We start from the raw sequence: 16,891 nt of genomic DNA, 5'->3' as shown, positions 1-16,891 counted from the left end.
CCTGTAGATGCCACTTCGTGTCGCTGCGGTCTGTACTTGTCGCTTTTTTTAGCTTAGTTTTTGAGCTTAGGTATGGCACTGCATTACTGTAAACGTTATGGCACCTTTTTTGTAAATTCTATGGGGAACTTGCACTAAAGTTTGCGGTGCCGATTGCAGCGCCATAACACACTGCCTAGCGAGAAGAGCAAGCAGTTTAGGGTAGTACTCTTACTACTTTTCCGCGCCACTTTCAGGCGCTTATTGGCGTGAGCCTCCACGCTCTGTCGAAGGCGCACGTGCCGTGCGTCAGCTATCTGGGCTACGCCGAGAGAAGCTAGGCAATGAATGCTGTCAGCCAAACGCGGGTATCTAATCGCGCAGAATGCGTTCTCGCGTTTGCAGCGGCCCAAGCGCCTGACAAAAACAGTTTTGAGTCACAGAATGGAACAATTGCAGCGCCACCTTGGCAGCGGAGGTTCCCCATTGAACAACACAGCTATCTAGCTGTCTGAAAAAAAAAAAACATTAGACGGGTGTGTGTTTAGCTGCTTCATGGGCACATTCTAAGATGTATTTTTACCCCTACGACCATTGTGGTAGTAGGGGTAAATACTTCAAAACCAATGTGTCCCTGTGTACGTGGTCCAACTGGCTCTGAAAGTTTCTGCGCAGAAATTCTGCGCACCGGAGTCAAAGCTATGGGGTGCGAACGGGGGCTGCGTGTGGGCGCATATAAATCAGTCTGGAGTTTTTTGCCGTCAGTCTTATTGCTGGCCAGATGCATCTGACTCATGTTATCTGCGGCTGCGTGGAATCTATGCTGTGGATTTGATTCAATACCTAATGTGAATGACGCTCCAATCGTCGCATTTCAGTGATACCAGGTGCATCCGTAAAGGTCCAAATCGATGACTTCGCCAGAGATGTGACTTCAAGGGAAAACAAGTCGAAACACGCACGGAAAGGGGAAACAAGCTTTTAAATAGAAGCCGAAACGTCCATCTTGCTTTGACCCATACCATTGGTCGGCGTTTCCTTTTTTCTGCTGAAGTGAACCTGCTACTAGCCCAGACGAGAATTCTTCGGACCTTAGATTTCATTTCAGAGTCACAACAACGTACAAAAACGGAGTTATATCGAAATAAAACAGAGAAACTTTGGAAACAAAAAACTAGTTCTGCCCTAATTCGACAAGCTTTATCTTCAGCTGCTGCTGCCGTTTATCTTGCTAGTACTATACCTCAAACACTATTTCCATGATTTGCAAATATTTCATTTCTTCATCTCTCAGCAGTGAATGCTCAGCGCATCGGTATCCTAGTAATGTTGAGTGCATTGCGTTGTAGAGGAAAAGTGCAAAAAAAAAAGTCACAACGTAGAGACTTGTGCTGAACGAACGCTCCTCGCCCGCGCCGTGACCGGCATGGCGCTGCGCTTTTTCTTTTCTTACATAAAGTAAAACAAAAAATTGCTGGCGGTTTAGCATTGCTATACTACGAAATATTCTGCGAAAGCTGGTTTTTACTGGTTAAAACCAACGCCAGGTGCCTGAAAGCGCGATAGAAAGCGCGTTTCCTTTCCTTTCGTGACGTGCGCAAATGATGGAAATTAATGAAGACGACGAAGTGCAATGCAGAGCGCGAGTGTGTGTTCCAATATAACACGAGGAATGATCTACTGCGGCGAAAGCACAGTGCTTCGTGCAGTGGACAGCCAAGCTGATCTGTTCGCGCCGCGGCTGGTTCAAAACCCAGTGGCGGCATTATTTATTTATTTAGCCAGGACGGCCAACGTCACGCTCATTCAAAGTCTCGTTTACTTCTTGCCATTGCCCGCATCACGTGACTAACTTCAGAGGCTTCAACACACGCAGCATTTCTCAGGTTATCAGATCAACAGTGCTTTCGCATTAAAAACGAATAGCGGGCTCATATGGTGTATGCTTCATCATGAAATAATCACGCGCGCAACCTGTACATATTTATTATTTTGTAAATAGTTTTTATGTATATTACTTCTCCTCCTTATCATCTCTTCCTGTCCCCTCACCTCTTTCATTTAATTTCTCCATTCTGCCTGCTATCCTTTATTTCCGCTTGCCCAGCTAAGGTGCTTCACTATCGACGGTAGATGCCGGGGCTAGCAAAAATCTTTTCCTTCCTTTTTTATTACTATTTTAGTAAAACAACTTACTATTACTATTCATATGGTGCCTCCGGCACTGCATTCACTGATTATTTTATCAGCGACAATATTAACGCCGATACCGCTCTCCCTGTTCCTCCTTTATGAGGGTGAAGCCATCTTTATCTTCGCTTTTCCTTTCGAATACTTTCACGGTGTTTTCTTAAATCCCTTTCCTTTTACGTTTTTGTTCCTTTCTCGCGTTCGAAATCCCTGAATATCAAGTGACCGACAATCTTGTGGGAACGCGTGACGGAAAATCAACAACTAAATTTATGAAATCGATAACTTCCTGTTCGCGCTTTCCATCAACGTCTAGTCTCCGCACGGAGGCCATTAGCCGCTGCTCCGGCGGTGCGCTCCTTTCGGCGATGCTCAAACCGGCTTCTCCTCATCACCACCGTTGCTCTGACGTCATTGTAATTAAAGGTGCTCGACCCCAAAGTCGAGTCCCCGCCGTCTCCCCACGTTCCTAATTAATCTTCTTCTTTTCGGTCCACGTGACCAGCTGCTCTTACCATCTTGTCAGTCTCGCATTGGTGCGTGTTTTGAATCAAGGAAACGAATTAAGGAAACCGCGTAATAGAGCCACAAACGTCGTCGTCTCCGCTTTCGAGTTCCCATCTTTCTTTTTTCTCTCTCTCTCTTTCTCTTAATTCACTCGTTCACTTACGTGTGTTTTTCTTGCGCGCTGAAATCCAAGCCAGACTGCGCGAGTTCAAAAAGGCTGGCTTGTCTCTCCATTGTTTCCTATTTTACGAGCTAATTACACGGAGGAAACTAAGCTTGTCTTCGAGCCGGCTCAAATTTACTTTGTATCTTCTTTTTTTATTGCTCTGAGCTGTTCTTTCCACTCTTTTTTTCTTTCGCTCAGTGTTTGCCTTTCTGGCCCCTTCTGGCGCGAACGCGGAGCTCAAAATGACGGCAAAGAAAGGCCGGACCGGAAGACCCCAGAGGCGTTCAACCTGCTTGCGGAGTTGAGCTCGGCTCGGCTCTACTGTGCCAGCTCTCGCTTTTATTTTTTTTTAGTGATAATGCTTCTGGTCATGAGGCGTCACTTCCCGGTTATGACCAGAGGAAAGTGACGCCTCGTGATTAATATGTTCCGATCTGGTGACGTCACAGCCCACCAGCCAATGGGCATGCTACGCTCTGGTGACGTCACTTCCATCCGGCCAATGGGCGAATTATATGACCGACGACGCATTTTGGCCTATTCTAACGCTATCGCATTAACTCGCGTGTTTGCGTCGTCTCGTTTATCTTTCCACAAAACAACAACGTGTTTCTTGCTTCTTTTCGCTCGTAACTGGGGCTTATTACGTTTTATTCGCCTTGCTGGACGGCGTACGGATTAGGTTCGATATTATCTGCGTCTGCATTGAAGGGCACCTGATCAGCTTTGGACAGGTAATGCGAGATTCCGCGACAGCCTTTTAATTAATTAATTGGTTTTGGGGGGAAAGGAAATGGCGCAGTATCTGTCTCATATATCGTTGGACACCTGAACCGCGCCGTAAGGGAAGGGATAAGGGAGGGAGTCAAAGAGGAAAGGAAGAAGGAGGTGCCGTAGTGGAGGGCTCCGGAATAATTTCGACCACCTGGGGATCTTTAACGTGCACTGACATCGCACAGCACACGGGCACCTTAGCGTTTTTCCTCCATAAAAACGCAGCCGCCGCGGTCGGGTTCGAACCCGGGAACTCCGGATCAGTAGTCGAGCGCCTTAACCACTGAGCCACCGCGGCGGCCTTGAAAATTGGTTTTGGGGAAACGGAAATGGCGCAGTATCTTTCTCACATATCGGCGGACACCTGAACCGCGCCGTAAGGGAAGGGATAAAAGAGGGACTTTAGCGGCAAAGAATGCAGCATGCTTATTCATTAATGTTAGTCTTTTTCTAACATTATTGAGTCACTGCGTTCTGACCACTTGTCGTGGTTTGTTGCCATGGCGCGATGAATTGACATCATGCATGACGTCACTGCACCCTGACCAAGAAGCATGGCGCGCTGTTAAGCCAGTGACGCTAACGCCGATGGTGTGGATTCGAGAAACGTCTCCTTAAAACTGTAGCGCTAAAAACATTTTTTTATATTTTTTGCAGCACCACCTTTCGCGTACGGGGCTTGACAGCCACCGTAGAATATTTGGTTGTCATCGAGAGGGCGGTGGTCAGGTGCCCTGTAAGCAATGCTGAACTGTAAGCGCAGAGACAGAGGTGCAGTGCAGTCGTTTTGAAGTGAAATGCCTAATGCTTAAGTACAGAGTTTTCCGGGCAGGCTCAAAAGTCTAGCAGATGAGCGCGCTCGCACTCAGTTGAATGCTGTATGTGTTAATGGCGAGGAAGAGGAGAAAACTTTATTGTACACAGCGGTTTTAGTGCATCTTCAGAGATGTTCTCTCCTTGGTTGTAGCCCCAGGAGTCTTCTCTGTCGAGCTCTTCCACTTTTAATCAATGTTCGGTTGACCGCTGTGAAAACCAGCGGGGTCTGGTACAGCGAGCTCAACGGGCGGCAGTTGCCAGCGGAGCCCTGGACTGTTAATGGCGGAAAGGAATTTTGCTATCTTTGCTCAGAACGCAAGCGACAATGCACGATTGTGTAATCTTGCTACTGCAGCGAGGACAAGCAGACTGCCAGAAGGAGAGAGAGAGAGAGAGAGAAAGCTCTTTAATAAAAAGCAGATATTTAGCCAGTAGTTTATTTTTTATTTTTGCTTAACTGAAATAAATAAAGTAATGGCTATATCTTCGGTATTTTATGTACAATAATAATAAACACCTTTATTTTCAGACAGCACATTTACAATTCTTAGGACAAGTCTGCCCAAGCCATAAAGCATTGTCGGGCAGTACTCGGCAGTCGGTGAATGACATATGAAAAACAGGTGTGACAAGCAAGCAAACAATGATAAACCTTAATATGAAAAGCAAACAAGAAAACGAAAACAGATTAAATAACCGACATATGGGTTTTTAAGAAGTTCCTTAATTGTGACAGCGAAGAAACTGAAAAGATCGAATCAGGCAAAGAATTAAAAATTTTGGGTATGTAATAATTACGAGTGAAGTAGCCATAATGAGTGTAGCAGCGAGGTACCGTGAAACGGGGGTGATGTCGAAAAGAACGAACAGGAATGAAAGGAACCAAAAATTCGCTCTCCCAAAAGTGAGCACGAATAACTACATGATGGAAGAGGGAAGAGGGCAGCTGTAAAAGCGAAAACAAATTGCAGTCAGGTGAAGCATCCGTGTTGTATGCCACGGATCGAAGGATGTTTCTTAGTATGGCATTTAACTTCATTCGCCAAGTTTTTGAGCAATGATAATATACAGTGACTCCATATCTGAGGATACCATAAAGAAGAGCATGCGCAACAAGCTTGCGGGTCTGAAAAGGTAATAAATATCGAACATTGTATAGTACACATGATCGCAAAGAGAGTTTGTTTGCTCCCCGGTGGACACAACTCACTTGACGATAATTACAACGATGATCTCCCTGCTGTATCGTCGGGTAGCCCATATTGACGTGGCTTCCTTGTTCTCCCAGGGCTGCCCAGCGGCTCAACCTGTCGTCCAAGCGACGGCGGCGTCACGCGGGCTCGCCGGCGGCCGCCGACGGGTCGCAGTCGGACGGTCCTGTGTTCGTGACGCGCTACGCGGAGGTGACCCGCGACTCGCCACCACCCGCACCACCCGGCCTCCTAAGGGGACTCAGCCGCAGGGACACGGGCCTAGGAAAGGTGAGCCCACTACTATGCCTCCCGCGCGGAACAGAGCGTAGTCCTACACTGATTGTTTAACTTCCCTTGCGGCGTGGTTCAGGTGTCCGCCGATATATGAGACAGATACTGCGCCATTTCCTTCCACAAAAACCAGTTATTATTAATATTATTATTATTATTATTATTATTATTATTATTATTATTATTATTATTATTATTATTATTATTATTATTATTATTATTATTATTATTATTATTATTATTATTATTATTATTATTATTATTCTCCATCGCGGTCATGTTTAAGTTAGCGTGTATAAGGTATAACTCAAAATGAAAACATATGAGACGGGACCCGCAAGAGTCTGTTACACAGGGCGTTCCTGCTAAAATGGAGAACAATTTTTTTTTATTGCGGCAACGCTAACTCAAAGTAATAAATGTTTAGCCGTGAGCTACACTATTCAATGTGATAATGCTGTATGGTTATGCATGTGACGTCACTCAAAATGCTATTAGTATGAGTGGATGTTGCTGTGTTATTTTGTTAATGTAATATAGATGCCCGTGTAGCGCATCATACGTTATTTTTTGACGATGGTAAATCGCTGGACGCTACTAGCGCGGAGTACTTGCACTATCAAACGCGACCCGCGGCGCAAGCGAAAAGATCGGGCCTACTTGTCAGGTTCACACAGATGGACCTGCCCACAGCGCCTTTGTCGAATTCATGTGGTGAAGCCGCTTACGAACACGACTCTTCTTTATAGGTTCACTTGCAAATTTCAGATAAAATGAAGATCTATGTGTGATCTCTCGACAAGTTTCGCGCAGAAGTAGTTACCCACAGCTATTGTTGCGTATTGTCTATAAATGCAAGAGGCAGCTGTAGATGTTTTAAATGCTCGTAGACTCTGAGGTGCATGCTACGATATGCCACAGCGGCAAAAAGTTTTTGAAAACTTCAAAAAGCAACAGTCGTCATGCATTCAAGAAAGGGGACTCTACTTGCGTTTCTTATTATTTACCGGTTTTCTGACCCCTATTATTTTCTAAAAATAATTGAATAACGCATAAAAAAACACTTAACAAGATACTTCATCTTAATATGGTGCCACAATGTTTTTGTAATATATTCCTCAAAGGATTAGTTCATACCTCTCCATTCCCGCACTGAATATATGCATAAAATATGGTAATTATTCTTAATACTAATTATATTTCTAGAGATAAAGAGTGTCCATTCATTGCTGAATGAAATATTACGTGTTAATTTCAAATTCTCAGGACATGCGGTTCATTTAAGGAAAAATAGCTTCTGGCATCAGGTTATTGCTTAAAGCCAAATCAATTTTTTTTATAGCCTTGCTCACTCTTTACTTGCGTTTATTCGCAGTGACGCAAATACCCTTGGCGCTGTGGCTCGACGAAATTTGGCTTTTTCGACCAGTTACGGGCACTGGAGGGATTGCTTTGCCTGCATGCTTTTGAAAGAACATGTATTTTGGCACGATGCAGAAAAATGCAGCTTGACGCAACTGCTCTGCTTTGGTGAGGGATTTGTGCGGAGGTGGGTATTTGAATCGGCCGTTTCCATAGTGGACGGTTATTTCCTGTTAGATTACCATGCGCTCCCTGCCTAACCAGGGGCACCGGTTGGTTAGTGCCCGGTTGGCGAATCCTCGGGAACATTCATGAGCTGCCGTGTTCCCTGTGTGGGAGGCATGTGCTGGCACCCATATGAGCTCGCACCGCTCTTTGGATAATTTGGCTCGTTTCAGCATGTCGCCGCTGGACCGAACGAAGACATGGTAGCAACTTTAAGGAAAGTCAGTAGCCTGAGAGTCAAGCAGTATATTTGGACACCGCGAATGACGCGATCACAGAAAACACTGAGAGGGAGAAAGAGCTCCTTCGTGCCGTTCAAATTTATAGCATGAGCCAACTAGCCCTACAGCAAGTGCTACTCCTGAAAGTCATTTGTGTGGTGATACTTCTTTCGCGTTGGAACGCACGACCGTAGCGTTATGCGACCATGCCTCACATATTCAAGCTGCTGTGAGCGCCTACAAAGCCAAAAGAAACCACAGAAATTACGTTGCTTCTTTGCATTTACTGCCGTGTAACCGTATGTTTCATATTTAAAGCTTAAGTGGAGGTTTTTATTATATGAAATCAACTAGGTCTTCTGTACCGTGCATGTGCGCAAGCTTTAGAACAAAAAAAAACGTTTTTTGTTATTCGTTCGGCGCGCGAAGCCTGCTTGCGCAGGAGACTCACGTTAATAGCTTGTGTGCGCGGTTGGCTTGAAACTACATTTCGAGCTTATTTCTTTATACCCTTCATTCGGTCGCATAGCGATTTTCATGACAAAATCTCGCTTCTTCCAACAAGCCGCTTCCAATGAAAGCGAGGACTTGGCGGCGTGGCCGCGTCACACAATGCTCGTGCCTGTTTGCATGCCGTAATGGTCGGCAATGTCGCATATCCCGGAAATACCCTTCCGTGGAAAAGCATTCAGGCAAAGGGACTCGAGTCTGAGCTTCTGGCCACGCCTGTGGTCACGGTGCAGCCATAGGCATGAAAAATGGAAGCCGTTATCTCCTGAGGCCATCACACACCGCTCCGCGCGCATTTCGGCGCCCGCTTCCATCCATGCTGCGGCCGACGCACGCATTCCACAAGCTCTCTCGTACTTTGCGTGAGGCTGGAGACAGTCGTTTTGCCTGGCGGCAAAATCCATTGACTCCCGGGTCTGCTATGCTACGCGGGGGCGGGAGCGCGGGCTAAGCCGTGTGGAAAACTGATTTCATAGCTTCGGCCTAGGTTTTTTGGACGGGCTTAAGTATTATGGATGTGTGCGCATGCAGTAACAATTTACCTTAGTGTAGGACATTTGCAAGTGCTCAGATAGTGATGCAGGTTGTTTACGTCAGTGGTTTATGCGGTAGTTATCCCTCCAGTAGATTATGCGGAAATATTTAGCCCTTTCACTCGGGCTTCTGAACTGATGCGCATGGAAAGAAGACAGGAGCCGGCATTGCGTCTTTTAATGCATGTCTTTGCGATTGCACTGACTTAGAGCGATCTGATCCAAATGGCAGCAAGCTGTTACGGGGCCGCGGAGGATAATGCCGAAACAAATGGTCTTCTCAGACCACAAGTACCGACGCACAGCGAGTGTGTTCACCTTTCCGGTTGTCTGCGGGAACCTGAGTTTCAAAGTCTAGGCAATTTCATTTCTATATTTAATGATACGGTAAGCCCTAATTAGGCTGTTACAGGAGAGACCATACTTGTTGTACAGAAAATACAGCGAATAATATAGTCGCTAAAACAGACAAGAACCGAATGTGCTCAGTGGAGTACAGTGGGCAGTGGCAAGCAGGACGATAACACAAAAATGAGATTTCGTAAGAAAGGCAATTATGGAGGAAAAACGCTAAGGCGCCCGTGTGCTGTGCGATGTCAGTGCACGTTAAAGATCCCCAGGTAGTCGAAATTATTCCGGAGCCCTCCACTACGGCACCTCTTTCTTCCTTTCTTCTTTCACTCCCTCCTTTATCCCTTCCCTTACGGCGCGGTTCAGGTGTCCAACGATATATGAGACAGATACTGCGCCATTTCCTTTCCCCCCCAAAACCAATTATATATATATAAGAAAGGCAAAAACCAACAGTCTACCAGCAGCGAACATTCGCATTCGTTCTCTGCGAACGAAAGTGAACACGTTAGTAAAAATGCACTGAAAAACGAGACACTCTCGGTGTATTACTGGAATCATCATCAGCAGAGAAAGGAGAGGAAATGAGGTGTTCGTAATGACATACATATCAAGGAAACCATCAGTCACCGAAACCAAGGAGCACAGGAAAAATTTTCATCTTTTTTAAGTTTTTGTTCGTCATCAATGGGAAATTATTAGCGTAATTATTTCTTTGCTGAAAGATGATTGATTAGAAAGTAGCAGAAAAGACACCCACATGCCGCCAATAGGATCCGAACACACGACCTCCGAATTTCGGTTCCGGTGCTCTATCAACTGATCTACGGTAGCTGCTGTCGAACCTTTTAGTTTCGGGGATATTTACGTTGCGTGTAAACTAACGTTGAGAGTGTTCACCAGCGCCAGTCTCGTCCATAGCGGCGGGCGTAGTACGTAATGTATTGCCGCAAGTGGCACGCGAGTGTCGGCCTTTGCAAATCATTCAGACTCCTTTGGTCCTTTTTTATCTTCGTTGTGCGGCAAATGAAGTTGACGTTATCGACACATGCAATTCTTGCATCTCTTGGCTCATTCAGCTTCAATGGACACGGTGCTGCTAGCATCACATACAGTGAGCATTTGAATGAAATGTGATGGCGCCGACAATTTCGTCGCTGGCAAGTGCTATATAAGGTACTTCAGGGAATCCCGCAGGTAATTTTTTTTTTTAAATGGGGCTTCTGATCTAAAGAGAAGCTGTTTGCAATTCCAGTGTTGGCGCACCTCAGAAAACAGGCGAATCATGTGTTAACAAGTAAAATGATTAACGAAATTCTCAAGGTTAACTTTTTCACTACTACCTATATAGGCCCCTCAATGTCATCAGAGATATGTAGCCAGCCGTTAATAATAGTCATATTAGATTCAGATTCAGATTCAGATTTATTTCAACAACACTTGGTTGCCGAGGAGGCGAACAAAAAGGCAATCAAAAGTTGCCTGACGAAGCGTGCGCCTCCTTTACACTCTACCACTGAGCAGTGGGCAGGTTTAACCAAAGAAAAACAGATCATAACACCAAAGAGACATTGCATATAACATTAGACGCGAAAACATCGAAAAAGAAAAAAACAAGAAAAAAACAGCACATATTCATTTAAGGTACACAATTAAGAAATGCTGTAAAAAGTATATTCGCGAGTCAACATTGTTGCACAGAATTGCACATAAAATACAAATATCGGTGTGACTGAACATAACAAAAGGCAAGAAGAGCTTAACTAGGCCGGCCAAAGTAAGGTTTTCTTTTCTAATAAAAACATGGATTTTTCTTCTTTTTTAATATAGGGCAGATGTGTGCAGAAAAAGTAAGCCATTGCTATGTCACAAAAAGAAATGGGTTAACTTTTTGCTCAATGCTTTCGTGGAACGACTGTTGTGAATGGTTTCTATAATACCCGGGTACTTATTTAGAAGATCAGCGATTCGATATTTTAGCGTTTGTGTACCGTAGTTCGTACGCACTAGTTCTTTTCTACAGGTCATATGCCGAAGGTTATGGTCGTGGTCTCTAAAGAAGAAAGTTTGCGAGAACCCAGCCGGGTCCATTTTTATTTGATCATATATTTTCAAAGCTACTCTTTTGTTCATGATATTCGTGATAGTTAATATCTGATGTTTTTAGTTTTTGAATATCGAAAACGCGTATTCCCTCTCCTCTGTGGCTCATTAAATTTGGCCCGTTTCTTCGGTAATTCGAAAACCGCGCGCTTGCGGAGAGCTCACAGCGACGCCTATAAAATCGCGTCAGACGGGATGACGTGCTCGCTACGTGACATTTGCTGCCCCGCCCACGCTGTAGCAGCGAAGTGGCGGCGAGCGGGGAGCGTCGCAGTGGGGGCGGAGCATAAAAAGTCACGTGCCACGTGCGCTACGCAGTGACGTATTTTTTGGGCGTCGCTGTTTCCTAATTGAATCCCTGCCGAAATCTCCGCAAAGATTACTTTCCCAACTGAACAACGTCAAAACTATCCTCTACATCCATGCAGGCATTCATAGTCGAGAAAAGTCCCCTGCAGATCATTCCCTCACAAAAGAGTCTGACTGCAGCTTCACATCTGACTGCTCTTTACATGAACATTTGCGTCCACGCTCACGTATTTATGCGCCAGGACGCAAAAAAAAAATGTGACCAAGTCCCATGAAGGAGTAGAGGTCCCCTACCAGCCTCTACACTCGCTTTCCGTCACAGTTTGGGTGTTTGTTTACCAGCTCGACCGTTCGCTCTTGCTTGTTTCCCATTGTGCACTTATCGCGCCTACAGACGGACACGTCCTACTCCGAAACTACTGCCAGACGTGACCGCTCGCTCGGTTCCGGCTTTGCTCTCCCGCTCAGCATGGACAATATCGACGGAGAAGCGTTGCGGGAAGCGTGCCTGGCAGCGGTTGTACGCGTGTGAGCCAGGTGCTAGAGACGCAATTAGGCCGACGGAAAGCAGTGAGGCGCGGCTTTGACGCTTCCTCCCCTTTCCCCCTTTCTAAGGACAGGCACCGATTAGAGTTCGTGGAAGAGATAACGGCGAAACCGATAATTCAATGGAGAGGAAGGAAAGAGGTCATCGGGGTCCTGGGATTCCGCTTGGTTTGTTATTGTTTGACGCGTTTCTCCGTGTACGAGTTTTCTGTCTCTCTTCGAAGCTGCTCGCGCGGACACCTAACAAAAGCTGGGAGCCGAATCCGCGCGCACCTTTCAGACTGCGGACCTGCTTTCGCAAAACAAGATCAGAGGGTCGAATACCGGGTTAGTGGATTTCAATGCTTCCGTAATGCAAAGAAGGAGCACAATACAGATGTAGCGTTGATGGATTCTGCCTAGACTTTGGCTACATTCGTAATGAGTACACGAAAATGTAAAAAAAAACAGAATCAAACGAGGGGACGACTAACGTCCCCTTCTGAACTTGTGATCGGATGCTCCAAAGCGTTGTTAAGTTAGGTGTAAGTGTGGAGAGGTGAACAGAGGGGAGATTAAATGCGCATTCAAAGTTATTTGCGCCTTACACCTTTAATAGCATAATCTAAGGCTAGTCTGTAAATATTGAGTTAAACATCTCTCTTTTGCTACAGTGCAGGAATCCCGTTACTAGGGGTAAGTTCTGGAATTTTGGCTCCCCAAAATGTTAGGGGAAACGTCACAAAAGTTCGAGTTTGTGCTTGCATCTTTCTTCGCTCAGGGAGAGGAGAACCAACCAACACGAAACTGAAAAAAAAGGAAAAACTCGATGTTTATCGTTCGCCCGAATCATCGGCCCTCTTTCGACTTTGTCGCTAGCTTTAGGCTAGTGTGACTAAAGTGTAATTAATAGGGCCGTAAAATAAAGGATCAGAAGAACGCCGCAGGTTTGTACATAACGCACCTGAAGCGCTGCAGAACTTCCAGCGAAATAGTGCCTTTCCGTACAGGCTCGGCCGAGCATCATGCAGTTCCCGAATCTCCGCAGGACAGGAGTTTAGTAGGTCTTAGTTTGGCCGTCAAATGGCGCGAATGCGGCGTGGATGTAACCTTCATTTAAGGTTTCCCATTTCAACCTCCTTAATTATATGACGCTTTGAACACATTTACCACGCGCAGCCTCTTGCCGCTCACAAACTCTTATACGATATGAATATGCTTCAATCGCCAGTGCCACCAAAACCGAGGCCCTAAAGATTCAGCACCTGGCCTTTTATACTGAAACTTTAAAGGCTGGAGCAATATTAGAGCGAGAGCTCCACTACGCCATGTTTCGCCAAGGTCATGAGATGTTGCAGTTTGACCTTCAGCAGGAGAAGCGCCGGAGGTGGGGCTGTGGCGTCAGACCACGTGACTCGCCGAAGCTGCAGCCGCCGCCTCGCCACTGCTTCAACCGCGGTGCGCGACCGCCGCTTCCCCAGATAGGGTCATGTGATCATGCACGTGACTCGGCGTTTGCTTAAGGAGGCGGCGCTGCTCTCGCATCCAGTTTCGCCATAGATGAGAGCGCGGCCGACAGAGAGAGAGCGAGAGAAAGACAAACGGAAAGACAGGGAGGTTAACTAGGCTACGCCCGGTATGCTACCCTACACGTGGGAAGGGGAATGGAGGGAGAGATAGAAAGGGGGAGAGAACAAAGGGAGATGATCACATTTCCACATGTCCGTTGGCCGTTACTTGCAGGCTACACAGGGCACACACTGATAGTTCGCAACCTTGCACTCAGTCCTGAGTCCTTCAAGAACTTCAAAAGTACCATCAAAGTTGTCCTCTGTGATGAAGGCTTACTCCAAAGACCCAGAATCTTGGCTTCAGTAAGGGGCCGACCCGCCGCGGTGGCTCAGGGGTTAGGGCACTCGACTACTGATCCGGAGTTCCCGGGTTCGAACCCGACCGCGGCGGCTGCGTTTTTATGGAGGAAAAACGCTAAGGCGCCCGTGTGCTGTGCGATGTCAGTGCACGTTAAAGATCCCCAGGTGGTCGAAATTATTCCGGAACCCTCCACTACGGCACCTCCTTCTTCCTTTCTTCTTTCACTCCCTCCTTTATCCCTTCCCTTACGGCGCGGTTCAGGTGTCCAACGATATATGAGACAGATACTGCGTCATTTCCTTTCCCCAAAAACCAATTATTATTATTATTAAGGGGCCGATGATATAAACGCCTGAAACGCCTGCGAGGCGTCTAACAAAGCGTAGCCAAGTGTAATGGAGCTTTCGCTCTGTCTGACTAGGTTTAGAAGAGTTAAACCACAGCCAATTTTTTTCCGAACTGCGCTCTTTCTTGTTGTTTCAAGAGCTGTGCCTCAGATTGAACCTTACGTCAGCATTTCAGAGAACTCAAGTTGATACGTTTAATATGTGTTACAGACGCAAATGCACGAAGTAATAATAACTGCGGCGTCTCGAGAGAGCGCGGAATTAATTTCGGGCTCAAATTAGCACCAAAATCGTATTCGGGAATGAAATCTAAATCACACTAACCTACCACTGCGCTAAGGTCACCGCTGTGCGCCCTCAACGACGACTGAAGCCACACATTATTCGACACGCGCAAAGAAACAAAAAACGAAAAAAAAGCTGCCAATCGCAGAAACGGCTCTGAATGCCGTAGGGGGCACTGGGCGGAGACAAAAAGACGAGATGTGCTCCGTAAAAATAACGGCGGGGGGACGGGTGGCCCCGACTGCGCGGGACCCAACAGCTCGTAAAAAATGACCGTTGTTTTTACGACCCTCGGGTTTCTCCCTTCCCACAACTTTCCTTCCTTTCCTTTGTTTTGCTGGTGTCCCATTTGTCCCCATACGGAGCACAGTTCTCTACGCCGCGACGGAGGTGGACTCGATGGGGCCACTTTGTTTTCTCAATTTTTTTTTCCACTTCTCCTTTTTCCAGCGGCAGTGGATCACCGGTTTCACTGTATTGTACGCTGCTTATTTCACACGCCTACTTGCGCCCTCTGCTTTCCATTTTTTTATTTATTTGCTGTCAGTTTCCTTTTTCTAGGGATGTAACTTCCAGTGGCTGCGCAGTTTTGCTGACTGGAGATCTGGAATCCACTGTCAGTGTGTGTGCGTGTGTGAGTTGGGCTGGGTGTTTTTGCGTCGGTGCGTGTGGCGGAAGGTGGGGGTGTTGTAGATGGAAGCATGCGGTACTTCGAGTAAGCACGCTCGATGTTACAAATGCCGTCCTAGATGCACAACTTAATGTACGTAACATCGCCGATTGGAGCCGCCAGCATCGCTCGGGAGTCAGCCTCATGTGGATGAGCTGTGGGCATGCCGCAGGGTGATACCATATTCAGACAAAGAAGAACGCAAATCGAAGAATATCGAATGGCGAACGTTTTATGTTAGAAGCTTTACGTCACTTTTTTATAATTTAATTATTACGAAATTATGACATGAACTGCATACCTGCGTAGATTTGTTTAAGTGGCAGACTGCCCTGAGCAGAGGCTTTCTAATCTATGGAGTCATACTTTTTCTATGAAGTAGCGGTTAACTACCTTGCTTGCTCTAGCTTGCATCTGCCAGCAGTCATAGGTGGTTCAAGGCGGCTTTAATATTGTTTTGCTCTCAGTCTGTGAATAAGTGAGGCACACTGATAAGAAGGACAAAGCGGCAAAGACAGAAACCTATAAAAAAATAAGCACATTGTTATTTTCAACGCATAGAACATAGCGCATAAGCTTAAGAAAGTGGGTGCATGTTTCTGATTTGGAGTTAGTTGTTTTATGCCTCAAAATATTGGATAGCCGTTTCAGATGTTCCTTCAAGCTCGGAGCAATGTACGGTGAATGTGCTGTATGGGCAGTACCTCATCCCGTTTACAGCATCCCAGGACAGACTGGCTGTTGCGTTTACATGCGATTATGGAAACATTGGTGCTCGCTAAACAAGCAGCCTTTCACGCACCTGGCTACGCACTGTGCGTCATGTTGCACCCGACACTTCAGTCGCACTCTGTGATATTGTATAAGTGCCGGTATTAGTGCTCCAGATATTTGCGTTGGAGTTTTTGATAACGAAATTTCAATTTACCGCCGCGGTGGCTGAGTGGTTATGGCGCTCGGCTGCCGGCCCAAAAGTCGTGGGTTCGATCCCGGCCGCGGCGGTCGAATTTTGATAGAGGCGAAATTCTAGAGGCCCGTGTGCTATGCGATGTCAGTGCACGTTGAAGAACCCCAGGTGGTCGAAATTTCTGGAGCCCTTCACTACGGCGTGCCTCATAGCCTGAGTCGCTTTGGGACGTTAAACCCCCATAAACCATAAACCCATTTCAATGCGAATGCGTTATCTTTACTCCACTAGCACTGCATGTTAAAGTTTGGGAGTTTAGTTATTAAGCTAAAGCAATCGCCTAATTTACGCGATAGCGTTTACAGCTCGTTCAGTCGAAAAGTCGTCGGCGTAGTCGGCATCGCGTGTCGAAAATAACCGGGGGCTGCGTAAAAAATCGTATCATGCTAATTTGTGGCTCCAGTGATTGATGATTGATTGGTGTGTAATAGGCGACGACTAATTAATAATATATTTGTAATAAATAATTATTTAAAGAAATTAAAAATTTAAAAAAGGAGTTTCAAAGGTGTCAGAATGCTTAGGATAAAAAGCGAATGCTTGATGGTGATAATATAAAAATTTAGAGTGTGTAATTGACCAATGAGAATAGAAAGCCTAACCCACTACGCTATCGTGTCATACCCTTAAGGTGGAGCTTAAGCGTCCTCTCCAATTTCCCATTTTTCTTCATATTTTTTTTATGTTTAGGAATT

General features: G+C 46.0%; 1 protein-coding gene across 3 annotated transcripts in view; it reads left to right on the top strand.

Moving 5' to 3' along the window:
* LOC144133293 (uncharacterized) overlaps nucleotides 1-16,891 on the top strand; it is a 411,732-nt gene that overhangs the window by 299,730 nt on the left and 95,111 nt on the right. For all 3 annotated transcript variants that reach the window (XM_077666275.1, XM_077666273.1, XM_077666274.1), the window contains one exon: nucleotides 5,721-5,913. In XM_077666275.1, the coding sequence (XP_077522401.1) occupies nucleotides 5,721-5,913 (193 nt within the window). The remainder of the gene's footprint in view (nucleotides 1-5,720; nucleotides 5,914-16,891) is intronic.

The sequence above is a fragment of the Amblyomma americanum genome, chromosome 5 (genome assembly GCF_052857255.1).
Source record: "Amblyomma americanum isolate KBUSLIRL-KWMA chromosome 5, ASM5285725v1, whole genome shotgun sequence".
Lineage (NCBI taxonomy): Eukaryota > Metazoa > Arthropoda > Arachnida > Ixodida > Ixodidae > Amblyomma > Amblyomma americanum.
Note: the sequence above shows the minus strand (reverse complement) of the source record. Positions and strands in the feature narration are given on the sequence as shown.